We start from the raw sequence: 27232 nt of genomic DNA, 5'->3' as shown, positions 1-27232 counted from the left end.
TTCTAATGTAAAGGCCACAGCACACAGCGGAGAAGATTTTTTTAAAATTTTATTTACAGCGTGGTAACAGGCCCTTCTGGCCCAACTAGTCCGCACCGCCCATTTTTTTTAAAACCTAAATTAACCTACCCGTACGTCTTTGCAATGTGGGAGGAAACCAGAGCACCCAGAGGAAACCCATGCAGACATGGGAGAACGTACAAACTCCTTACAGACAGCGACGGGAATCAAACCCTGATCGCTGGTGCTGTAATAGCGTCATGCTAACCGCTACGCTACTGTGGAAAGTATGGCTTGCCTTGAGATTTCAGTGATTCACAGGTGAGCCATTTCAGTGAATGCCTGTCTATCAATTTAATTTTCTGCAGCAAGATCATGGTTGGTAAATGCCAAGTTCAAAATGAAACAAGAATTCTAATGGGTAATGTAAAAAAAAGCAGTGACTGTTAGTCTGCTGGCAGAATCCAACATTCCACTATTTGACTGGATGAATGAGCTAGGAAGGAGTTTGGGGAGATGAGTTGCCAGCATTAATGATATTCAGCAGAAGAGGTGGTTACTACAACAAATGACTGATGGTTTCTTCAGAGGTAGTGCCAAGAGACAGACAAAGGGGATGTGTGGGGTTATCTCTGACAGATTTTTGAAAGAAAGCACAGGGTAATGAAGGTTAGGGGATAAAGACTGGTGGAGACCAAGTGGAAAGATAAAATGGCTCCATACCTAGACAAAGAAAAGCAATGAAGAAAGATTCAAATTAGGCAAAGATACAACCCAAAATCCTTTGTTCAGGTGCAAGCGCACAAGACAGATTTGAAGAGCCACATCCTGATTACAAATGGAAGACCATCCTTCATAGACGCTTGTGTCAAATTTATATTTATTACACTCAGTACACAGAATGGCTTAATGTGGTAATAAATGGTGCAATTATCTAATTAACTGTCAGGCCCACAGTGCAAAACTCCAAAATACTTAAAGTAATTCACAAAAGGTCCCACAAACTAATTCAAGTAGTTTATGTGAACTTGTTTCTCTTGTTCAGTGGTCTGGAGCTGTAGCAATAATCCAAGAATTTATCTGCTCCTCTACTGTACCCCAATTATCTGTTGGCACTCAACGTCCAGGATTGACGATTTACCAGAATCTGATTTAATTATACTCCAACATGGCTACATTTTACACCTGTGGACTTAAATCACTGCATCAAAAGTAATTGAGCAGATGCGCTGAAGACGAGTTCTTTTTGTGGATAGGAAATAATGGAACATACATAACCCTTGGATTATGTAGGATTGGCAAAACAAAAATCAAATGGCCTAAATTCTGGGAGGAAAAAGGCAATCAATCTGCAATGAGCAAACAAAAAATGTCAAGAGATCTGGATACCAAGAGACTTAATTGGAATTGAAATATTATTGTCACATGTACTAGGATACAGTGAAAAATTTTGTTTTGCAAGCCATCCATACAGAGCATTTTAAAACATTCCCTAACAGACTTCTCCCCATTGAGCAGTAACATCTTCACTGGTTTGGTACAATAGTATCATAATTGATCAAAACAAGAGTTAGATATAGAGGTGCAAATCACCTCAGGAAGAAAAAACACATTGGGATGACAATACCATGATTGTAAAACAAAAACTCAAGTGCAAAAAAAACACACCAACAATTACCTTTTTGAAGACTTTTCCACTTGGCTGAATTTCATCTTCTTCACTAAGAACTTCACGCGTTCCCAAACAATTCCTATGCCTAAAGCTCTCAGTAGCAAACTGAAAAATTTTATCTAGGGTGTCAGCACCAGCATAGAGACTTGCTAACAGAGTATCCAAGCTTTCCACACATCTATATGGGCCAGCAGGATGATTAGTAATTGATTTTGCCCTTATTCTGGACCTTCGTTGTGAACCTCCAAAGAGCTGTAATGGCAGAATAAATAAGAGATTGCATGCCATGATCATAAATTGCAAAAATAATGAGAAGATGGGATTAACACCCTTCTTCAATTTCATTTTGCTTGGAGGCCTTGATCCTTGCAATCAGAAATCCAGAATGCTTCTGAGACCGAGGCTAGTGGTGCAATATCTCCAGTTTTGTGCCTGAAGGTAGAAAATGAAAGAGGTTAGATATAATACCACAAGATAAAGTTGTTTTAATCCAAGACTTTCTTACACATTATTTTTTAAAAAATGTTCTCTGAAGAGGACCATACATGCTATTAATCTCAATTTTTAATAGCACCTTTAATATCTCACTGCAATGTGGTAAACAAAATATGAAAAAAATGACTGAGCTAAACAAGAATTGTTCAAAGAAACAGTTTGAGGATTTTTTTTAAATGAAAGCTAGAAAGGAGGAAAATTTATGGATAACAGAAGGCCTAAATGCCCAAAAGGTACAGCCCCAAAAGGGATATTTAAATGAATGAGGTCCAAGTTCAAGAAGGGCCCAAAGATGTCAAAGGCTGAAAGAAACTCAAACACAAAGAGAATCCTATATTGGGTCTAGATCATGTGCTGCCAATGTAGATCAACCACTGAGAATGGGTGAGTGGGGTTCTGTACTATTTAGAAACATATGCAACAATTTAAAATCTTTGAGAATGGAGGACAAGGTCAGCCAGAAGAGCCTTGCAATGGTTGAGTCTTTGGGATGGCAGGTCTGTCCTGAGCAGAGGTTAAGGAGACTAGGCCACCAATTGTCCAGTGTGGGGAAAGTACAAAATTTACATTTTTTTTTTAAAAAAGGGCTTCACAGGGTAGATGTAGAGTTGATGATTCCCTCGAACCAAGGGGTTGCAGTCTCAAAATACAGGGTTAACCATTCAGGACAGGTGAGGGGGAAAAAAATTCTTCATCCAGAAGGTCAGAAATCTTTGGAGGTCTCTACCCAAGAATGCTTCAGAAGCTCAGTTGCCAACTTCATTCAAGACCTAGATCAACATTTTTTTTGATATATAGATAAAAATCAAGGGATATGGGGTTAGTGCAGAAAGTAGCAGAATTAAAAAAGTTCAGTTTCAATTTTACTGAATGCAGACCAGACAAGGGGCAAGGACGTGCCAAATGGAATACAATGTACTCTGTAAGATTTCACATTTCTGACAAGTTATACTTTTCATATGGTTAAAGGACATTGACAAATTGTACCAGAGAGGCTCACTAACATAAAAGCATCATGTGTAATTTCACTACTCTTGCGAATACACCAGAGCGGAGGGGGTGGGGAAATTGCTACAAATATTTTAATACCCAAACTGCCTTTGGATGAAGCCCTTGTCGATCTTGCTGTTTTAGTTTTTGCCCATCATATTGAGGGATTGATAATCAGTGTCGGGGGATTGAATAGTAACTATAGTAATGACAAATCAACATGTACAAAGCTTATTATAGCCTTCAGAACTTCACAGTTCCTATACACACAGGTACACCAACATAAACTCCAATTGTTGGTAAATTTCCTAACTTGATAGATAAAAATTGAAAAATCTCTATCCCTCTTCCTACTTTTGTCTGGACTGTAGTTCATTACAGACAGAATTAACTGCAAGTATGTACCATGAGTAGTACATTTTCCCCAATATTTATAACAGCCCATGTTGACTCTGCATCATAAGCTTTTATAGCAGCAGGCATCAATACAATTAAATAAGCAGCACAAGTAAATATGAAACCATGCTACTATATATTATTTTGTGCCATTCTAATATTAGTTGCCTGGATTAGAAAGCTGAAGTGTTTAAAAATGGTAAATGTTAGTAGTAAAATGGATTTGGGTGCTCATGCACATATCACTGAACAGTAACATGCAGGTTCAGCAAAAAAAATAACATCAACAACATGAGTAAATATTCCCCAAATTAAATGAAAAAAAGTCAAAAAACTGCAGATACTACAAGTCTGAAATAAAACAAAATGCTGATGAAAGGTCTTCAGTTTGAAAGGCCAATTCTGTTTCTTTCTACAGAGACAGCTTGACCTGTGGAGTATTTCCAGCATTTTGTTTACCCCAACTGCCATTGATTACCTCAATTGAAATGATTTAGGATTTTGCCAATGCACTTCCTTTCAAGCAGTCAGCTTAGACATTAAAAAAGGAAGGAAAACATTGCTGATAAGTCACTATTTCCATAAGCTCAATTCTTGAAGATTTGTTCAAAAACAATATTCCAACCCTGGTGCTGGCCTTGGTTATCACAAGGTATTGACAAAAACATTTTGCTTCTTTTATTTGCTTCTAATTTTTTTTTAAAAAAGATGCTTTATCAACTATCAAAAACATAGGGCTGCAATATCTGTTTTAACACCAATCAAACTATATGGAGTTATAAACAGAACAAAAACTGGCTGGAAACAGTAGTAGCAAAAGGCTGTTTTCTGAACTTAAGTATGTAGCAGAGTTCCTTAGCAGTTGCTACTGTTTTTTCCTTAATACACATAAGGTTTGGATTTGAGTGTACAGGGTAAAGTTTGTGCAGATGATGCATACTGAACTAAGTAGAGAAGTAAAATATTAAGGCCGTGGGATTGGAGGCAAATTAAATTTAATGCTGGAAAATGCCAAGTGTTACCTTTTGGTAAGAAGAATGAGAAAAAGGCAGTAAATTACAGGATAATTCCAAAAAGGGTACAAAAGAGATCCAAGCACAAAGTACATAGCTTGTTGGAAGTGTCAGGCAAGTTGAGAAAGTGGTTAAAACCATAGACTCAAGATGAAAGGTGAAAGATTTGAAAGGGATCCGAGGGGTGACTTCTTCAATGCAGAGGGTGGTGCATATATGGAATGAGCTGCCCGAGAAAGTGCTTGAGGCAAATCCAATAGCATTCAAAATGCATTTGGATAAGTACATGGATAGGAGGGGTTTGGTGTGACGTGGACAAAATGGGACTTGCTTGGTGGGCACCATAGTCAGCATAGCCCTGTTTACATGCTGTATTACTCTATGACTAATATCCCAGGCTTTATAAATAAAAGGCATGAAGTACAACAGCAAGGATATAATGAACCTTTCTAGAAAACACTAGCTCAGCCACAATTGGTGTATTTTTTTTCCAGTTGTTGATGTCACATTTTAGGAAAAAATGCAACACTTTTTAAAAGAGGTACAAAAGTGATTTAGCAAAATTATTTTGAGGCAAGTACAGAGTCAGAGTCACACAGCACACAAACCAGCCTTTAGCCCAACTAATCCATGCCAGCCAAGGTGCCTACCTGAGCTAGTCCCATTTGCCTACATCCCTCAATCCTTCTTATCCATGTACGTCCAAATGTCTTTCAAATATCATAATCATACCTATCTCTACCACCCTATTCTATATACCCACTACCTTCTGTGTGGAAAACCTTGCCCCTCATTTTCCACTTTAAATCTATGCCCTCTAGTTTTAGACTCCCCTATCTGGGGAAAAAAGACTGATGATCCACCTTACCTATGCCCCTCATGATTTTACGAAGCTCTACAAGGTCACCACTCAGCCCCCCTTGCTCCAGGGAAAGCTGTCCCAGCCTATCCAATCTTTCCTTATAACTCAAGTTCTCCAGTCCCAGCAACATCTTTGTGAATTTTTTCTGCATCTCCTCTAGCTTAATCACATTCTTCCTATAGCATGGTAACAAGAATGGCACATGATGCTCCAAGAGCAGTCTAACCAATATCTATTACAGCTGTAATATGGCATCCCCAACTCTTGTACTCAATGCACTGACTGAGTGAAGTGTGCCAATCACATTCTTAACCACCTGTGTCACCACTTTCAGGAAACTATGTACTTGTACCCAGAGGTCTCTGTTCTACAACACTCCCCAGAGTACTGCCATTCACTTTGCATATCCTGCCGGGTCTAACCTCCCAGAATACATTACTTCACACTGGTCCAAATTAAATTCCATCTACCATTCCATAATCACCCAGTGAGAACTTCCTCATATGACTTTTATGCTGAAATTATTACTCCTCTTCTGGATTTATTCCATCCTCACACTGAAGAAAAAGTGTTTAGCCTATTGATCCCACTCAGAATTTCAGATCTCATTCTTTTTAAACACAATGAGAATAGGTCTGACCTGCTCAATTATTCCTCACAAGATAACCCTTTCATACTGACGATCAACTCATGAACCTTCTCTGCACAACCTTCCTAAAACAAAAACACCAAAACTGTGCAATTTATAGGTGTGGTTGCACAAACATGCTGCAGAGTTATAGCAAAAGTTCACTTTTATATTCCATCACTCTTGGAAAAAAAGCCAACATTCCATTTACCGCCTTAATTATTCACTGCACACCAACTTTATTACCTCACTGGACCCAGTAAGAAAGTCATAGTCACTCCTGCACTAGCTCCTCAGCCACACTAATCTTTTGCTACCATGCAGCTCTCAATGGCCTTGAGGTGAAACCAAGCCCCATGGTCTTCTGCAAACCAGTGCTGTCAGAAATCCTTTTCCTAAGTGTCTCATATGATCAGAGACATTTACAGATGGTTGGGGAGGGGGAAGGGGAGGGGAGGGTTTTCAAAAGTTACTTGCTTAAACAATTTTGCTAAAATTTGAAAAATAATAAAGAAAACAGTAAATGGTTTGGATTTTAAGTCAAGAGAAATTATGTGCTAGTAGCATTTCTGGCCCCTCAACTCGGGCCAATCAGGAATGCCTCTGGACCCTGGCATATTCAGGGACACTGCAGGTCAAATGCATTGTAATCCTGAAGTGTACTGGCATGTGCACTACAGTTAGCCCTTAGCATAATCTGGTGCAATACATTTTTCTATTCTTCCTACCAAAATGTATTACCTCATATTCCAGCTGCCAGATTTCTGCCACTTATCTATAGCCCTTTGTGGACTTTGACCTGCTCAGAACTTGCTTTCCCACCTATCTTTGTATCATCAGCAAATGTAGTTATAGTAGACTCAGTCCCTTCATTTAAGTTATTAAAGAAAATTGTAAATATTTGAGACTTCGGTATTGATCCTCATGACATCTCTCCAGTTTCAGTTTGTCAATGTGAAAGGATCAGAGGAATAAGATGGAAGCAGATTAAAAACATGCAGGAATTTGTTATGTCTGATATTGCACTGCCTGAGGGAGAGGGAGAGGGAGAGGGAGAGGGAGAGGGAGAGGGAGAGGGAGAGGGAGAGGGAGAGGGAGAGGGAGAGGGAGAGGGAGAGGGAGAGGGAGAGGGAGAGGGAGAGGGAGAGGGAGAGGGAGAGGGAGAGGGAGAGGGAGAGGGAGAGGGAGAGGGAGAGGGAGAGGGAGAGGGAGAGGGAGAGGGAGAGGGAGAGGGAGAGGGAGAGGGAGAGGGAATATATATATCAGGGGTAGAGGCAGTGTTCAAAAGGGAATTGAAGTCACACTAGGCAGCAAAAAGAAAAATAAAGTTATAGGAAGGGCACAGGAGTATGGAACTAACACAAAAAGCTCTTGAAAAGAGCCAATGGAAACATGCACCAAATTGCTTTTGGTGCTGTTATCATTTCAAGGGGAAGGGGCCTCAACCCAAAGCATTTGCTCTGTGCCACCCGTCTTGCTGGGCATTCCCTGCATTGAGTTTTTTTTGTATTTCCAGCATCTGCCTTTTTAAAAAAAATTCTCCATACAATTGCTTTCTTTCTTTAAGAGAATCCATCAACAACCTGAACACCTCAAAAAATAAAATACATTAAACAGGGATCAGTACTGTATCCTTTGCTGTTTCTCAAATTAATGATCTGGATGTGAATGCAAGAGGTATATTAGCAAGTTTGCAGATGACATGAAATTTGGTATCAACAGTGAAGATGGTAGTCTTTGGCTACAGGACAATAGTGATGAAATGATAACATGGGACAGGCAGGATAGATGGAACTTAATTCTGATAAATGTCAGGTGATGCACTTTGGGAGAACTAACAGGACAAGAATAAACAATGAAAGGATTTAACCCAGGAAAGTATACAAACAGAGGGACCTTAGTGTAAATGTCTAAAAATCTGAAGGAAGCAGCACATGCAGACAAGCTGTTAAGGCGGCATACATGATATTTTCCTTCATTAACCAGAGCACAGAATACAAGAGCCAGGTTATAGTGCAACTGCACAAAATATTAGTTAGGACAAAGTTGGAGTATTGAGTGCAGTTCTGGTCATTACACTATAGGAAGAATATAGTTGTAATGGAGAGGGTGCAGAGGAAATTCATCAGAATGTTGTAGCTGAAGTGTCCTATTCCAGACAAGGAGAGACTGGCTAGGCTCGGTTTGTTTTCTATGAAGCAGAGAAGCTGAAGGGGAAATCCAACTGAGGTATACAAAATTATAAGGGGCATAATGAAATAGTGAGAAGCTTTTCCCCTTGCCAGAGTCTAATGAGAGGGCATAATTTTAAAGGGGTACGAGTTTTACAGGGGTCTTGAAGAATGGTTGAAATCTGGAACCCACTGCCTGAAAGTTTGTAGGAGGCAGGTAATCACATAATCTTTATGTACTTAGTGAGCACTTGAAAGACCATGGCATACAAGGCTATGGGTAGAGTACGAATCAGTTGAAGGACCCATTTCTGTACTGCCTGACTCTGTAAAAGTGACCCAGTTACCTTAACTCTCTTCTGTTAGATAGCCCGACACCCATACATTACCCACAACTCAGTCAATCCAATAACCAGACAGTCCTCCTGAAATTGTTTTAAAGAAACTTCACTAAAAACAAACTTGATATTTCTCCACTGTGGAGAGAGATTCAAAGTAGATTTGAGAAATGCATCACACAACAAGTACAATAAGTCACTGTAATCTCTGAACAGTTCAACAAATACAACAAACTCAAGAAACAAATTGATAAACATCCTTAAATCATTAATTTTTTTGTGCATTTATACAAATTAAGCACACACTGCTTTAAACAAAAAACAAATTATTACTCTTATTTATGGGAGGTGGATGGTACCAGCAAAGCCAGGGTTTATTACCCTTCCTTAGTTAATAATTTTGCATAGCTAGCCTTTCACATTAATATCAGAAATAGCAATTCTGATGAAAGATCATTAAAAATAAAATCAGCTTTTCCCTTTGCAGATGCTTCCTGACCAGCTGGGCATTTTTATCATTGTCTTATTTTAGATTCTTAGCAACTCTAGTGTTTAATATTCCATAGTTCCGGCATTCCACGCAACTCCTCCCACCCCTCCCCCCCAACCCCACTTGCCTCTATTCTCAATTCTATTGTTGTATTTACATCAACTTCATACAGATCAACTGTGCTTAACAAGCCTTCACCACAGCTGGCAAAACCATCTTTTGATCATTTGTTCTTTGTTTCCCACTCCTCTTATCACAAGCATTCCCTTTGTACTCTCCACTCCTAACATGCAACTAAAAACTTGTTTGATTTTTTGACTTCTTCCAGATGAAAGGTCAGTCAGAAACATTGACATTGCATGCTCTTCAAAGACATTGCCATATCTGCCAAGTACTTCCAGGGTTTACTGATTTTATTTTAGATTTCCTGCATCTCTGTTCTTGATGCCTTAGCAGACTTAAAGGTGGATAAACTCCCAGGTCCAGGCTTGTGGCCAGCAAAGATTTTAAAAAAAATTCTCAACCAGAGCTGCAGCAATCTCTTCCTTTGCCTTTCAGTGAGGTACCAAATGATTGGAGGATGGCAAATATGGTGCCCCTTTTCATGAAGGGCAGCAAGTAAAAGCCTGGCAATTACAGATATGTGAGCCCAATATCAATAGTAGGAAAATTGGAAAAAAATTCTGAGCAACAGAATTAATGATCACCTGGAAAGGCAGGGACTGATCAGAAATGACCAAGCCATGTTGGTTAAAGGTAGACATTGTCTGACCAAATCTGATTTTTTTTGAGGAGCTAACAGTGGATTGAAGATGGCAGTACAATACATGCATTTTACATGGTTGTCAGTCAGGCCTTTGACAAGTCCTTAAGAGACTGGTCCAAAGGTTTAGGGACCATGGAATCCTGGGCAAGTTGGATCCAAAACTGGTTTGGCAATAGGAGACAGGGGGCGATGGTAGAGGGTTATTTTTGTGATTGGATGTCTGACTCGTGGTGTTCCACAGGAATCAGTGCTGGAACTCTTGCTGTTTGTAATATACACAAATGGTTTGAATGTGGATGTAGGAGGCATGATCAGAAAGTTCACAGATGACAAGGATTGGAGGAGTTGTCAGTTTAGAAGGTAGTCTTAGGCTACAGGGCGATATCAATATGTGGCTGAGAAGTGGCTGAGAAGTGGCAATTGGAGTTTAATCCTGATAAATGTGAGGTGATGCTAATGAGGCAGGCCCATTGAGGGGAAGACATACACCATGAATGGCAAGTTTCTAGGGAGCAAAGGAACTGAGGGACCTTGGTGCACATCCAAAAATCCTTGAAGATGGCAGCGCAGAATTGTAACATGATTAAGAAGGTATACGAGATGCTGGCCTTCATTCATTGGGGTAATGAATACAAGAACTGGGAGGTTATGCACCAATTTTATAGTTGGAGTACTGCTTGCAATCCTGGTCACCACACTGTAGGAAAGATGTGATGGCACTGGAGAGTGTGCAGGGGAGATTCACCAGGATGTTGCTTCAGATGGAGCATTTCAATTATGAGGAGAGGCTAGGTCTGTTTTTCCTGGAGCAAAGAAAGTTGAGAGGAGACATGACTGAGCTACATAATATTATGATTGCAGAAAACCTTGCCCCTTATCATGTGAATAGAGGATATAGATTAGGCTAAGGGGCAAGAGATCTTGAGGGCATCCAAATGGAGGCTTTTCACCCAGAGAGTTGCAAGTACCCAGAATGCACTGCTAGAAAGAATGGTGGAAGCAGAGTCACTGACAGAATTTAAATTGTGTAAATCAGGAGGGCCAGGTTACAACACTGTGCTTGTATCTCTGGTAGCTGGATTAAGTGTCTCAGCATGCCCACTGTAAGGATCATGACTGAAATAATATTCAGTTCCTCATGCCAATTTGCATCCATAATGACAATACAGGCAATTCAGATTTCAACACTTGCAATTACACATGATTCACACAGGCGTGTCTCCTGCCATTCCAGCTGACCAGATCTGCCAACTTGTACTGGATCACTGGGAGCAAGGGCCATCTGCCAACACAAGGGCTGGGAGATGCCACTGAAATGTTGAGCTTTACAACTGAAGTTCCTATTGGACTAATAGGATACTAATCAAAAAGCAGGTAACTGGACACCCAAGGCCTAAGTGTCAACAGATCACTCAAGTAACTGCAGTTGGATTGTCCCAAAAGTGTTCCACAGCAGTTGTTCCTGAAAGCTGTGAACAAAACTGTTTGCTTTAACATCTTTCAGGATGTTTTTAATATCCATACAGAATGCAATTAAAGAAAATCATGAACATAGATGAATGGGGTGATATGGAACAATTTGGGGAGATTGGTGTAAAAACAAAGGGAAAGGAAGTTAAATGCAGGGATAGAAGTAATTAGCAAGAAAAAATTAAAAGTAACATGACTTTCTTGATTAAAATGAAATTTACTACTTTTAATGCAGGCAGAAGAAAATGGGAAAAAAAAGACTCCTGCCAGCATTCCCCAAAATGACTACAAAAGCCTGACTAAATTAGCCACTGGTAAAGCACAATCATGAGCATAGAAACAGGACCTTTGACCCCACCTGTTCTTGCCAACCATCAAGCACCCATTTTATTCTCCCCACATTCCCATCAACTACCCCCAGATTCTTCTCCTTACCTACATACTAGGCACAATCTATAGTGGCCAATTAGCCTACCAGCCCGCAGTCTTGAGCTGGAGGAAACCCGAGAACAGAGGAGCAAAAAAAATCACAGTGAACCTGCAAATTCCACACAGACAGCACTGGAGGTCAGGATTGGACCCAGCAGTGAGGCAGCAGCTCTACTAACTGTGCTAGTGCACCACCCATATACAGCATTTGTGACTATGGTCATGCTTAAAAACAAACATCCACCTTGATAACAAAACAATTTTGGCATTCACATTCATACAACTATTTAACTGAGATTATATATTGCATTTTGTAATATAAAATCAATTTGACTTCCTGCTAGACAGGATGTTTTCCCACACAATCAATCTCTACCTGTTTAATTCCCAATATAACCTTTGAAGATTACAAAGTTTGTGGGTGTATATTAACAAAAATGGTAACTCACATTAGCAGATCTATGTAGCAAGATAAATACCATTAAATGGACAGTTATAATTTAATGACAAAAATTCAACACCAGTTAGAAGTGTAAACAACAGTACCAACTCTCTCTCTCTCTCGAGTAGTTACGGCAACTGATAAAAAATATGCAAAACAACGACGGAGTTAGTTAGCTTCAGTTTGACAGAACATATGCACCTAGACAACATCCAGTACAAATAAGTTAGAAGTTAGGCAGTTCATTCAAGATATCTTTATTAGTCACATGTAGATCAAAACAGTGAAATGCAACTTTTGCGTAGTGTTCTGGGGGTAACCTGCAAGCGTCGCCACCATAGCATGCCCTCAACTTCCTAACCCGTATGTCTTTTGAATGTGGGAAAAAACCAGAGCACCCGGAGGAAACCCACACAGACATGGGGAAAACATACAAAGTCCTTACAGACAGCAGCAGGAATTGAACCCGGGTCTCTGGCGCTGTAAGTGTTAAACTAACCGCTACACTACCGTGCCTTGCCGGTACTCCTTATTTCCCCAGAATAAGGAGTTTCCAAACAGCTTCACAATTAATATGATGCATGCTGATTCTCCACACAGCTTCAAGAGGGAATTGGGGCAAAGTTCATCATTACATAACAGGCAACTGGATTAAGTGTGAACATGCTAGGTCAGAATAATCACCTACACTGGTTTTGATTGCCTGAGGGGATCAGAGGAACTTTCCAGATGCCTTTCATCCCTAACCATTTTATATCTGCTTCCTCCAGAAGGCAGCACAGGGCATAGAAAGTGTATATTATTCACTTGTAGGGTCCATCAATTTATCTCCTTCCATCATTCCTGCAAGCCTTTAAATATTTTCCTGCAAAATCATACACGTAATTTGCAAAACTTGAGCTGAGAAAATACCCAATTGATGCTGCATCAAACAAAAATCTGTCAAATCAATTACACATTCAGTGCACATTACCCAAGGTAAAATGAAGACTGACAAAAGGAACACCTAAAACAAAAGAACGCAAGTTTATTTAGAGTCTAAACAATAATGGTGAATTTCACTACTGTGATTTTTTGGAACAGACCTGGGCACACCAAGTTATACTTCTTATTTCCATGCCAAGCTGTGAATTGTTAGGTAGACCAATGATATATAAAACAAACTGAGAATTTCTCATAAACCCATACATTATTAGCTATGTCTTCTAATCAGGCTCTGTTCTGAATTATACAACCCAAGCCAGATGGAACCTGACTACAGGTTGGGTTCCGGTCAGGTGTATATTTTGATAAAACATTTGGATTTGAGTCAGGTTGGGTTTTGCCATCATTGGCCCAACCCATTGTTTAATCCGGGTCAGGACAACTTGCATAGCAAGAATGCAACTTTCAGAAAGTTAAAATTTATTTGGTGTTTCATCTTCAAACAGAAGCACCAGTAGCACTTTTGAGATTGTTTTATTTGCAGTACTGGTCAACTCACTTTGGAAAATGTGAGCTGAACCCAACTTGTAGTCAGGTTCCATCATTATGTTTTAATAACATCTGGTAATTTCATGGCCATTATTACTCAAATGATGTATTCTCCTTTGGATCAATAGTCAAAGCCTCTGCACTCTGGTCCAGTAACTTAATCACTGCTACAACGTTTTTTGCAAAAACAAACTGATCCCTTGTGTGCCACCTGCTACTTTATCCTGTTGTATCTCATCAGGTACAACCTTCTGCTTGACTCAGTTTCAGTGTGTAAAATGATCTCCCACAGATCTCAAGGAGATCAATAAGATTAATAACACCAGGTGCAAAGTATCCTTCTAAGCTAGAGGTAGTCTTGGGTATAAAATTAACACACAACCCAACCTGAATACTCAATCTTTCAGGTTGGGTTTTAATTTTGTACCCAAGATGATCATAAAAACTCATCTGGCTATTCTCACTCAGCCCATTCTACATGGAATTCCAGACTGACCAACATAGTCAACTCTTAAATGGAATTAGGAATGGACAATAAATGCTTACTTTCCCCGTAATGTCCTCATTCCATTAATGCAGTCTTCCTTTGAACAGAGTGGAAGAGTACAAGTGCATTAGGTTGTACACATCTCCACTAGTTAAAGTGGATGACTTCTTACAGAACCCTGCAATTATGCAAAAATTCATGTAGTGGGAAAGCTACAGTAAAGTCACAGGTATACCAGTAGCCCTGGATAGTTAGAGGAGAAATTAAAAGTTCATTATTCCTTTCCCACCAAAGTTGCAGCAAATCAAAAGCAGACCATGCTTGTGCTGTGACAAGCTGAAATTTATGTCATTTATCCAATGGCCATCCTTGCCAGTGGGAGGAGCACAAGTGCTTAAGAGAGTTTCACTTCCATACCCCCCCCCCCCCCACTGATGTGAAATAAACAAGCTATTTAAAAGTCTCAGTGTATTCCCTACCCTTTAATGCAGTGAATGAAATCTTCATGTAACAAACTAAATAAAACTTTGTTGTGGCAAAGATTTGTTACGTGAATGTTCTCTAACCAGAGGAGACCTGTATATAGCTTTGCTGACAATACATCTGGAATAGTACACAAGGTTTTGATCTTTTTAGTTAAGCATTCACTTGTGCTGAAGGCACTGCAAGGAAAGTTCAGTTGATTTCTGGGAAGAAGCTAGAACTGGGGCCCAGTTTCAGAATAAGAGAACCACCATTTAACACAGCAATGAGAGGGCCTTCTCACTAAGGACTGAATCTTTGGAATTCTCTATCCAGGAAAGAGCAAATGCTAAATCAAGGCTGAGATAAATAGATTTGTGGACTAGGGGAATCCAGGGTTATAGGAATCACGTATGAAATGGAGTCGAGACCAAGATGAGATCAATCATGATCTTACTGAGTGGTGAAGCATTAAGGAAATGTAATTTCTATAGAAGTGGGAATGACCCGACACTACTCAACCAAAGAGTATTCACAGTAGCCCCAAATGTTAGATTAATCTTTCTCCTCAACAATTATTCCGATTGTTCCATTCATTCCCCCTTCCCCCACATCTCAGTCTCTATAATTGAAGCAGTTTGCACCCTAAATGCCAATCTCACCCTTCGTTTAAAAACTTGGTGTAACTAACCTACAACTGGTTACATCTGCTCGATAACTCAAATTTCTATAGATTATTACAATTATACATATTGAAAAATAATGCAGCTTTTTCTCCCAGGGCTCTCACCAGAATTTCTTTACCATCCCACCAATCTACATTTTTATGAAAATCCCTTCTTGGATTGTATTTTAACAGGCAGTTCCATGTTGGACTGCCACATTTTCCTCATATAAGCACCAGCATGTCCAGGCTTCCCCCCCCCCCCCCCGACATGTGCATAAATATGGAGATACTAACATTGCTGGAAGCTGTCTGCCAATGATTTCCCAACCATGCACTAATACTGGTTTCCTGTCACCAACACTTACTCCCCTTCCTGTGGCACTTTCTCATGCCTACCTTTACATCATCCCATCCCACAGCCCAAGGAACAAAACACACTAATTCAAATTTAGCATACAACATTTGGTGCTGACAATGTGGTCCCAGATACACTGGGAAAACAAATGTAGATTGGATGACCACTTTGACACACACCTCTATTCAGTTCACCAGGGTGACCTGAAGCTTCACCGCATCACTTTACTTCTCCATCCTACTCTGACCTTAATGTCTTTACATTCTGTGTTCTAATAAAGCCCAACACAAGTTCAAGGTACAGGAAGAGATTGTTGATTAGGTACAAGGTTGAATTAAACTATTTCAGATAACCAACCTCTGCTGTTTGTGCCTAACTTAGCTAGTTCTGATGAAAAGGTCATTGAACAGTAATATTTTTTTCCCCTCCCTCCAAAGATGCTGTGTGACTTGCAGAGTATTTCCAAAATGTTCAACTTTTATGCAAGCTACAACACCAGAGCTGAGACAAAAGCATTGAAAACCCCAGTGGATTGGAATAGCAGCCAGAAAAATGCAGTGCAACACTTGAAGCATTAAATTCAACACTCTCCATCACATTTCCATTTTCTCGTTTGGATCCACATCCGAAGTGCCCTCACCAAATACCACAAATCCATTGCTTTTCAAAAATGACAACCAAACCTACCATCCTTACTCTTGTAAGTTCCAATTAATTATGACACAGATTCCATCATGTCCAGATTGGTTCCCAAAAGAACATTCACATCAGTCCCCTCCTCATTTCCCTGTGGCCCTGCAATTTATTCTGTCTGACATGCCAAGCAACTCCCTTTTGATTCTTTTGCCACTTATCCAATCCAACGAATGGTTTACAGTTTCCAATTATCCTAGCAGCACATATTTGGAATGTAGGAGAAAACCCAAGGACACTGCAGAAATCCAGATAGTCACAGGGAGTATATGAAAACTCCACACAGCACACAAGATCAAACTGGAGTTACTGAAGCTGTCATGCAAAACTTACAACCACACCATCCTTCTTCAGCAAAGAAGGAATTACTGAAGCACCTCTGCTTCACTAAATATCCTAGGACAAAAAAAAACACCCATCACTGCAAAACAGTAATTTCAGAATACGTTAACCCAACCCTTTCCTTTAACTACAAACCTTCCACCACCCTTGCCCAGAGCAGAATGCCCTTGATCAAACTAAACATACTCTACCAACACCCCTCCAGGTAGAAATTCTATTTCAAACATAAATCCACCTTCAAACCCAAATCACCATCCAAAACAAACATCAAGAATAGATTTCCACCAACAAATGCATCACACACCCATAATAACAATGGAGACACTACACTCACTCTCCAGCTTCGACTGTAACCCCGCCACCCATCAAGTCTTATACTGCAAATACACGACAGACTTGTCTTTCTTTTAAATGGTAGATTTACTCTCTCCCTTTAACCTTCTACAGCTCATTTCAGCCCTGACCCTTGATAATGAAAGATTCTCCTCAATTATAAAGTTAACTAGTTCTTATTCAAAGCATTTGCTTTTCGCTTTGGGGGAAGGGTGGGAACATGATGAATGGTACAAAACTAAAAGTTCTCCCACTCCATATACATCACATTGTATGTCATGTAAAAAGAAACTGAACCTAACATCAGTGAGAAAGTTAACAAAATTTGTTTCTGTATTGGTGAGGAAATATTTAGTAGATTGAGCCTAAACTCCAAGGAATTAAGAGGAATAAAATATTCTTACTGAGTCAGAAGATTCTAAATACCTTGATAGGCAGACTGCTCTGAGCTCCTTCTGCCTTACAGCTACACAGGAAAAAATATGGAAAAAATAAAATTCAGGTTTTAAACATAAAACAAACTGTATATGAAGTGTCCTCTGGAATTCTACAGTTACCCACAGTGACCCTTGGTGGATGAATGTCAATTATCATAGAGTGACCCCTGCTGGAAGTAGTCACTAATTATCTGACAAGGGCAGGTTATGGGTCAGCCACAAAAGTTCTATAACTAATCAAATAATCTTTCTACATTGTTTAGCACAAGCTTCAAATGGTATAGGTGTAGGGATACTGACTAAGTCAGTGCTTCTGGAAATAGGCACTTTCTAAACCAGTTAACTTACCTATAGGTTAATACACAATTACATCATAAATTTTAAACTGGCAAATACTTTATAATCAAACACAGTAACAATGCCACATGGCTAACTGGAAATAATGCAGGGTTAGGTACTGTAAGGGTATTTTGCTCTACATATATTCCAGAACTCTAGTAATTTGGGGAATGAAACTAAAAACTGGTATCAGTAAAAAAAAACAAAGCCATTGAATCACTACTAAACCTCAGTAGGCTTATTAATGAAATTTAGGAAAGAAAATCAGAAACCTTGCCTCCAGTGCCAAACCATTGGGGATGACTAAACTGCCTTCTGACATATAATTTTCAAAAGTTCTTCAACTGTTAGGGCAAGCCATCGCCATCACGAGGTATTTAAAGATGGGGTAGCAAATGTTAGACTTGGATTACTGCAAAATTATAGTAGAAACATGAACAGACTCTGATCACGCCTACCAGCATTGCCTTTATAATTACAAAGCCCAGTAAATCGCTATGGTTCATTAAGAGTTACTAATTTAATCGTGCAGTGAAGAGCGACGATTGCCATTTTATTCCTCTCGCCCAGCTAAAACAGCAGACGTTCGAGGAGGAGCGGGGTCTCAGTCGACAATCACGGCGTTTACTATGGGGTTTAACACCTACATTTAACAAAACCCCTTTTCCCCCGAGCACGCAGGTGCCCAGCAGGTAACCAGGAGCAGCCCCTGACATGGTGGCCTACATAACAAGTGGTTGCTCAGTCTGCTCGGCAACGGCTTGGGGGAGGGAGGGAGGGAAGGAAGGGGAGGGGTGTCGTAGACTCAAAACCCCGAGCAGAACCACAACCCGCTCCGTTCATGGGCCACTGGCGAACGGCTCACGCTTGCAGAGGCAGACTCACCATTAATCGTTCGACACTCACCGGTTAGCCTGATTCCGGTCACCACTCCGTCTCCACGCTCCCGCTATTTCCCGTGGCGGCCGAGATCGCGCGCCTGCGCCGTTAGGCGGCGAACGTCAGAAGGTCGGCGGTTGGCGGAGGAAGCACTGCCGCCCTGATTGGAGGGCGAGGCTGGTGACGCGTTTAAAATCGAAGGTGGCGAGACGATTGGGGGAGGGGGAGGGGGAGGGGGAGGGGGAGGGGGAGGGGGAGGGGGAGGGGGAGGGGAAATAATGACGTGAGGAGGGCGAATAATGACGTGAGGAGGGCGAGGCTGGTGACGTCGGGCAGCGGCGGCCGGTGGTGGGTTGGAGCTGGTGTTGGTGTTGTCTCCTTTGTCCGCCTACCCAGCCCAAGGCTGTCGATTCAGCCCGTCCGTCGCAGGGCAGGTGCGGTAAAAACGGCATCCTGGTTCTTTAATTCTTAAAAAGAAGCAGTAGAAGGCAATAACTCCATCAAAACTGATTGTTCAGCAAGGTTGTCACAAGTCAATGACAAGAACAGCTTAGCCTGCTGGTCTGCGAAGCAATCCCATTGCAAATTTTAACAACCAAACACGTTAAAGTCTGAGGGAGAATTGTCAATGCTGAAGGTTTTTATACGTTTCTGGCTAGTTTACTGTAATATTGGACTTTTCTTGGAATTCAGCAAAGGATGACCAAGAAATTGATCAAGGAAAAATAAAACGCGAGAGCAAACTAGCGAAAATCATCCATTTTAAAAAAACAGTTTGAGCTTAATAACTTAAACAGAAAATGCTGGAAACACTCAACAAGGAGAGCAGCAATTGTGGGAAAAGAAACCTGGTGTTTCAGGTTGAGGATGGGAAGGATTTCTGAACTAGGAAGGGTTTATGAAAAGGAAATACTATTTGACCAGTCCATAGGAACTCTTTGAGGATATATCTTGTAAATTAGATGATGAAGGAGTAGCGGGTGTAGTATATTTGGATTTTGAGAATGCTTTGAATGAGAGTTCACACAGGAGATTGGAGAACTATTTAGAGTATATAGAATTGAGGAGTGGCAAGAAGATTTCAATACAAGAGTAAAAATGTTGCTGTTTACATTGATTAAGTAGGGCCTTGGTGAGACCACACCTGGAATATAATGGCAATTTTGAATTTAAATAAAGAAAATATACTTGCTATAAAGTGCATGCAATGAAAACTCACCAGACTGCTTCCTGCGAGAGCAGATACTTAATGTGAGGAGAGATTGGGTAGATTAGGTTTCTATTTTCTGGAGTTTAGATGAATTAATCAGACAGACAAAGTACTTAGAGGACTCAGCATTGTAGATGTGGGTAAGATGTTTCCCCTGCCCGAGGAATCTAGAACTGAGGATCAAAGTCACAAAATAATGGTAGGCCATTTAGGACTGAAATGAGGAGTGATTAGTTCACTCACAGTTGGGGAATATTTGGAATTCTCTACCCTGGACGCCTGTGATGCCTCAATCATTGATTGCAGTCAAAACAGAGATTAATAGGTTTATAAATATTAGATGAATCAAGGAATAGGGCATGAAACTAGTGTTGAGACAGAAGATCTGTCATTATTATAATTTGGTAATTGGTTTATTATTGTCACATGTACCGAGGTACAATAAAAAACTTTGTTTTGCATTCCATTCGTACAGATCCTTTCACAACATCAATACATCGAGGTAGCACAACGGACTAGCAATCACAGAACGCAGAATAAAGTGTTACAGTTACAGAGAAAGTGCAATGCAGGCAGACAATAAGATGCAAGGCCATGACGAGGTAGGTTGTGAGGTCAAGAGTCCATCTTATCGTACAAGAGGTCGATTCAGTAGTCTTGTGACAGCAGGATAGAAGCTGTCCTTGAGCCTGATGGTTTGTGCTTTCAGGCTTTTGTATCTTCTGCCCAATGGGAGGGGGGAGAAGAGAGAATGTCCGGGGAGGGAGGGGTCTTTGCACAGTAGTGTAGCAGTTAGCGTAACACAGTTACAGCACCAGCGACCTGGGTGCAATTCAGCCGCTGTCTGTAAGGAGTTTATACATTTTCCCCGTGTCTGCATGGGTTTCCTCCAGGTGTTCCGGTTTCCTCCCACGTTCCAAAGACATACTGGTTAGGAAGTTGTAGGCATGCTACGTTGGCGCCGGAAGCGTGGCGACACTTGCGGGCTGCCCCCAGAACACTTTACGCAAAGGTGCATTTCACTGTGTGTTTCGATGTACATGTGACTGATAAAGATATCTTTGATTATGCTGGCTGCTTTTTCAAGACAGTGAGAAGTGACAGAGTCCATCGAGGAGAGGTTGGTTGTCATGATGCGCTGAGCTGTGTCCACAGCTCTCTGCAGTTTCTTGTAGTCTTGGGCAGAGCATTTGCCATACCAAGCCGTGATGCATCCTAATAGGATGCTTTCTATGGTGCAGCTATAAAAATTGGCAAGGGTCATCAGGGACATGCCAAATTTTCTTAGCCTTCTGAGGAAGTGGAGGTGCTGGTGCGCTTTCTTGGCCATGGCATTTACGTGGTTGGACCAGAACAAGCTACTGGTGATGTTAACACCTAGAAACTTGAAGCACTTGACCATTTCCATCTCAGCACCATTGACGGAAACAGGGGCATGTGTTCTGCCCCGCTTCCTGAAATCAATGACCAGCTCTTTTGTTTTGCTGATGTTGAGGGAAAGGTTGTGGTCATGGCACCATGCCACAAAGCTCTCTATCTCCTTTCTGTACTCTTTGACTTGTCGTTATTTGAGATCCAGCCCACTACAGTGGTATCATCTGCAAACTTGTAGATGGAGTTAGGGCAGAATCTGGCCATACAGTCATGAGTGTATAGGGAGTAAAGTAGGGGGCTGAGTACCAGTGTTGACGATCATCACGGTGGAGATGTTGCCGCCTATCCTTACTGGTTGCTGTCTGTTGGTCAAGAAATCAAGGATCCAGTTGCAAGGGGAGGTGTTGAGTCCTAGGTCTAGGTGTATGGAGATGAGTTTGCTAGGAATTATGGTATTGAAGATGGAGCTGTAGTCAACAATTAGTAGTCTGACATAGACTCCAGGGATGAGTGTAGGGCCAGGAGGTGGCGTCCGCCATGGATCTGTTTCGACGGTAGCTGAATTGCAGTGGGTTGAGGTTGTCTGGGAAGCTGGAGTTGATGCGTGCCATGACCAGCCTCTCGAAGTGCTTCGTGATGGTGGATGACAGAGCCACTGGGCGGTAGTCATTAAAGCATGTTACCTTGTTTTCCTTTGGCACTGGGATGATAGTGGTTTTCTTAAAGCAGGTGGGAACCTCAGATTGAAACAGGGAGAGGTTAAAAATGTCTGCAAATACCCCTGCCAGCTGATCTGCGCAGGATCTAAGGACACGGCTAGGGACTCCATCTGGGCCAGATGCTTTCCCTTGGATCACTCTCGGGAAGACTGATCTGACGTCTGCAACAGTGACTGTGGGTACAGGCATGTTGGAGGCTGTCGGGGTGGGTGGTGACATTCCAATCCCCTTCTGTTGAAAACATGCATAGAATGTATTAAGCTCATCAGGGAGGGATGCGCTGTTGTCAGAAATGCTGCCCAACTTCGTTTTGTAGCCAGTTATAGCATGCAAGCCCTGTCACAACTGACGGCTGGTCTGGGACTCAATTTTGGACTGGTATTGTTTCTTGACATCCCTGATGGCTTTACAAAGGCTGTACCTCAATTTCTTGTATAGGTTAGGGTCACCCAATTTGAACAATGCAGACCTGGACTTCAGTAAGGAGTGGATCTCTCAGTTCATATATGGTTTCTGGTTTGGGAACACCCAGGTTGACCTCTTTGGTACACAGTTCTCTAAACACTTGCTGATGAAGTCTGTGACAGCGGTGACATACTCATTTAGACTGGCTGCTGAGTTTTTGATCTTGTTGAATGGGGGAGCAGGCTTGAGGGCAAATGGCACAGCTTTTTAGGGGTACAGATTTATGACTACCTTCTGAAGAGAACTGAACAATTACTTGAAGGAGAAAAAATAGTAGCAGATAAAAGTAAAGAATGAGAGAATGGGATTATGGATTACTCTTCAAAAGAGGCAGCCTCAACTCAATGACCAAATGACCCCATTTGAATAGGTTCAATTTCATGATGATGTGATTTATCTTTTATACTCATAACATTTTAAATGAAATTGAAAGCTTCAATTTTGTATTCCCTGTCATTTCTAATATTCTCTATTTTCTCTATTTGATTTTGCATTTTAACTTTGCTTTTATTTTATGAGGTAGTTTTTCATGTGAGTTGTTCCACCAGGTGGGATGCACATGGAATGAGTGCGCTCAGGGAAAGTCAAAAGTCATCAGATTTCCCATTGCATTGTCAACCTGCACAGATGTTTGAAGTAGTTTGGAGAGGACTGGATTGGCAATCCAGCAACTGCACTGTGGATGGAGCCTATTAGTCCCCGTAAAATAATGGAAGGAAAGGGAATTGTGGTTCTGGACTGCAGATCAGAGGAAAGGGTAGGTAGGGGTTGCCAGAAACATTTAAAAACTAGTTGATTTTAAAACAATGCTTTTAAAGGTTTTTATATTGTTCCCATTTATTGCCATTTTCCAGTGGCCAGAGGATGTCTTGCACATGGTCCCACCATTAATACTGGAAAATCACCTCAGAATCTGTTTGCCATCTTTGGACCACAGTATACATGGACTAGCAGGCTCTCACCTGTTTTCAGTTGGTACATACACAGGCTATTTCAGTACCAGCCAAAGTAGTAATGGGAAACCAAGGCAATAAGTTCTGCACAACTATTGTGTATCAGCTAATTCCACTTGGTGGAATAGGTGAAAATCAGATCCTGTTTATTATTTCCATTTTTTTAATCATTAAATGTTTCATGTAAAATATTTTACATACTGTAACTTCATTGCTCTGGCTTAAGGAATCAAAAATTAGCTTAAAAACACATTCTTGAAGTTGAACTAAAACCTAGATTTGTAAAGTTATGACTCATTCTTTAGGGCTGGCAAAGACAGGATGCCTATCCTGAATTAATCTGTATACTTTCTTGTAAACAACAGATAATATAGACAATGGGGAATTTCATGACTGGGTCTTCAGGCTGTCTGGATTGGGAAGTGGCTTGGAAGGGAGAAACGGTATCTACACTATGCCACTGGTTGCTGTTGATGCAATTCAGCCTATTTAATTGGTCTTCCCTATTGAATCACCATTTAAAGGTGCAACAGAAAAGTAGCAGGAAGAGTTTCAACTACAAAAGCTAACATGAGAATTCCCCCATTGGAATTTTACATTGTGATTTCCAGTTGTGATATGATGAAACCCTTCCGTTGAGATTTGGAACATGCCCCAACATTTCAGCTCTAAGCTGCTTACTAGGGCTTGAGTTGCTGCCAATATTGACCTCATACATGCACGCAATTCTGTACCTCACCCAATGAGCTAATGTATCTTGATGACCTGGTGTTGATTTAGCAAAATATTTTTAGGAAGATTATTTGTTTTCTTCACATTAAAGGACCAAAGAAAACACTTGAATCTAATGAACATGTACTGATATTTAGACCCAGTAGTCAAAGATAAAACTAGATTCTATATTCAGCATTATTACATCCATTTTATTAAGAGTGACAATGTAGCAGTGGGACACTCAATCCCAAACACTTCACTAAATCTGCAAAGGCAAATATTGGTTTTCCAATTAACCTGAACCAAAGAATAGGTGTGTAGCTCCCAGCATCAAAGGGCTACTGGAGGCTGCTGTCAGTGGAGGCTGAAACCTATTCCCATTACACCCCCATCCAGTTTTTTTGAGGTATGCTACTAGCAAGCAAGGCAAATAGCTCACATTTTATCAGGCTACAGGGACAAGTTCTTCCTAGCTATATATGAGTCACTGGAAGTTCTCCTACCAATGACAAACAACCATTTTAGGACATTCCTCTGGTCTATTTCATGAGAAATAAGGTTCACGGGACATTTACACCCCACTAATGAGAAGAAAGAAAGAAAACAGGGAAATATTGGTTGGTTAGCCTGATATCATTGGTAAAGAATATCTAAAAGTCCAATTTTGAGGACACGGTAACAGAACACTGGGAGAATCACAATAAGAATTGGTAGAAAAAACATGGTTTTATAAAAAAAGAAATCATACATTGAGTTATAGAGTAGTACAGCCAAGAAACAGGTCCTTCAGCCCAACTCATCCATAATACTATAGAAACAAAGGACTGCAGATGCTGGAATCTATCTGGAAAACACTATGATGCTGGAGAAACTCAGCAGATCTGCATCAAATTGCGATCTGCATCTCCCTGTTGCCGACTGTTTCGCAGAACACCTGTGCTCTGTCCGTAACCGTGATCTGCATCTCCCTGTTGCCATTCGAGTTGTTCAACTTCTTTTCTAACCAGGGCTTCCCCCCAACTGTGGTCGAGAGAGCTCGCACCCATATCTCTGCCATTTCCCGCACCTCTGCTCTCGCCCCCACCCCTCCCAGACCCAAGAGGGATCGGGGTCCCTCTTGTCCTCACATTTCATCCCACCAGCCTATGTATCCAACACATCATTCTCTGCCACTTCTGCCATCTCCAACGGGACCCTACTATCAAGCATATCTTCCCCTCCCCACCCCTTTCTGCCTTTCGCAGGGACTGCGCTCGCTGCGACTCCCTAGTTCACTCCTCCCCCACCCACCGCCCCCAACCATCCCGCTCCCACCCTGGGAACTTTCCACTGCTCCCGCCATAGCTGCAACATCTGCTCCTACACTACCTCCATCCAGGGACCCAAGCAGTCCTTTCAGGTGAGACAGAGATTCACCTGCACCAACCATAATATCATCTACTGCATTCGGTGCTCCAAGTGTGGCCTCTACATTGGTGAGACCAAACGCAGACCAAGTGACCGTTTGGCAGAACACCTGCACTCTGTCCGTAACCGCGATCTGCATCTCCCCGTTGCCAGTCAGTTCAACTCCCCCTCCCACACTATCCTTGACATGTCAGTCCTCGGCCTCCTCCATTGCCAGGAGAATTCCAAGTGCAAACTGGAGGAACAGCATCTCATTTTCCGTCTTGGAACCCTGAACCTAACAGCATGGACATTGAATTCGCCCACTTTAGGTAATCCCCATCCCCCCCTTCCCCACAACCCTCCCACCATGCTTCTTCTTCCCTTTCCTAGCCCATCTCTTTCTTTTTTCTATCCCCTTTTTTTTCTCCTTTCTCTCCTTACTTTTGACGCATCCCCTAGTGGATCTGCTCTCCCCTCCGCCCCCCGCACCTGCCTATCACTATTTCTTACCTGTATCTACCTATCACCACCTTGTGCCCACCCTGCCTCCTCTTTTGTCCACCTATCCCTGCTCTGCTTTTCCCTCCAATATATTGGGCTTCCACTTTTCCTATCTTCAGTCCTGAAGAAGGGTCCTGACCCAAAACCGCCTGCTTTTCTCCACAGATACTGCTTGACCTGCTGAGTTCCTCCAGCATCATGGTGTTTTTCAACTCATCCGTGATGCCTACCTAGGCCAATCCCATTTGCTTGCATTAGGCCCATATCCCTCTACTCCCTTCCTATCCAAGTAGCTGTCCAAAAGCATTTTAAACACTGTAATTGTTTCTGCTTCTACCTCTTCTGACTGCTTGTTCAATGTGACAACCACCCTCTGTGTGGAAAAACTTGTCTCTGAAATCTCCTTTAAATTTCTTCCCTCTCACCTCAAAACGATGCCCTAAGGTTCCAGACTACCCTGCCCTGGGAAAAAGACTCTGACTAACTATCCTATCTATACCCCTCATAAGCTTATAAACCTCTGCAAGGTCATTTCTCAGCTTCCCATGCTCCAGTGAGGACAAACCCAGCCTATCATGGTAGTGTAGCAGTTAGCGTAACGCTTTACAGTGCCAGTGACCCGGGTTCAATTCCAGCCACTGTCCGTAAAGAGTTTATACGTTCTCCCCGTGTCTGCGTGGGTTTCCTCTGGGTGCTCTGGTTTCCTCCCACATTCCAAAGACATACAAGTTAGGAAGTTGTGGGCATGCTATGTTGGCGCTGGAAGCGTGGCGACACTTGTGGGCTGCCCCAGAACACTCTATGCAAAGGATGCATTTCACTGTGTGTTTCGATGTACATGTGACTGATAAAGATATCTTCTTGTAACCAAAGCTCTCCATTTTAGGCAATGTCCTGGTGAATATCTTCTGCACTCTTTCTAATGCTACCACTTGCTTTCTGTATTGTGGAGATCAGAACTACACACAATAATCCAAATGTGGCCTAACCAATATTTTGCACAGCTGCAACATGACATACCAACTTTTATACTCAATGCTTTGGCCTATGAGTGGAAGCATGCCAAATGCCTTCTTTACTACCCTATCCACCTGTGTTGCTGTTTTCAGGGAACTATGAACTTTCAACCCCAAGATCTCTCTGTATATCAACACACCTAAGGTTACTGTCATTAAATGTCCTGCCAGTATTTGACATCCCAAAATGCATTACCTCACACTTATTTGGATTACATTCATTTCTTATGTTCATTATAAGTTGCAGACTTAAGTTAACTTT

At 41.5% G+C, this 27232-nt stretch overlaps 1 protein-coding gene across 2 annotated transcripts in view; it reads right to left on the bottom strand.

The window, feature by feature from the left end:
• Positions 1-18840, bottom strand: part of LOC127571572 (fatty acid CoA ligase Acsl3-like) — an 87228-nt gene extending 68388 nt beyond the window's left edge. Inside the window, exons 1-2 of one of the 2 annotated variants that reach the window (XM_052018076.1) lie at positions 18657-18840; positions 1679-2104 (exon numbers count right to left, since the gene is read on the bottom strand). In XM_052018076.1, the coding sequence (XP_051874036.1) occupies positions 1679-2017 (339 nt within the window). In that variant the 5' untranslated portion in view covers positions 2018-2104; positions 18657-18840. Of the gene's footprint in view, positions 1-1678; positions 2105-18635 lie in introns of both variants that reach the window. The other variant, XM_052018075.1, reaches the window with a different exon arrangement.
• Positions 18841-27232: the final 8392 nt, after the last annotated feature.

The sequence above is a fragment of the Pristis pectinata genome, chromosome 6, assembly GCF_009764475.1.
Source record: "Pristis pectinata isolate sPriPec2 chromosome 6, sPriPec2.1.pri, whole genome shotgun sequence".
Classification (NCBI taxonomy): domain Eukaryota; kingdom Metazoa; phylum Chordata; class Chondrichthyes; order Rhinopristiformes; family Pristidae; genus Pristis; species Pristis pectinata.
This window is presented reverse-complemented; position numbering and strand designations above follow the sequence as displayed.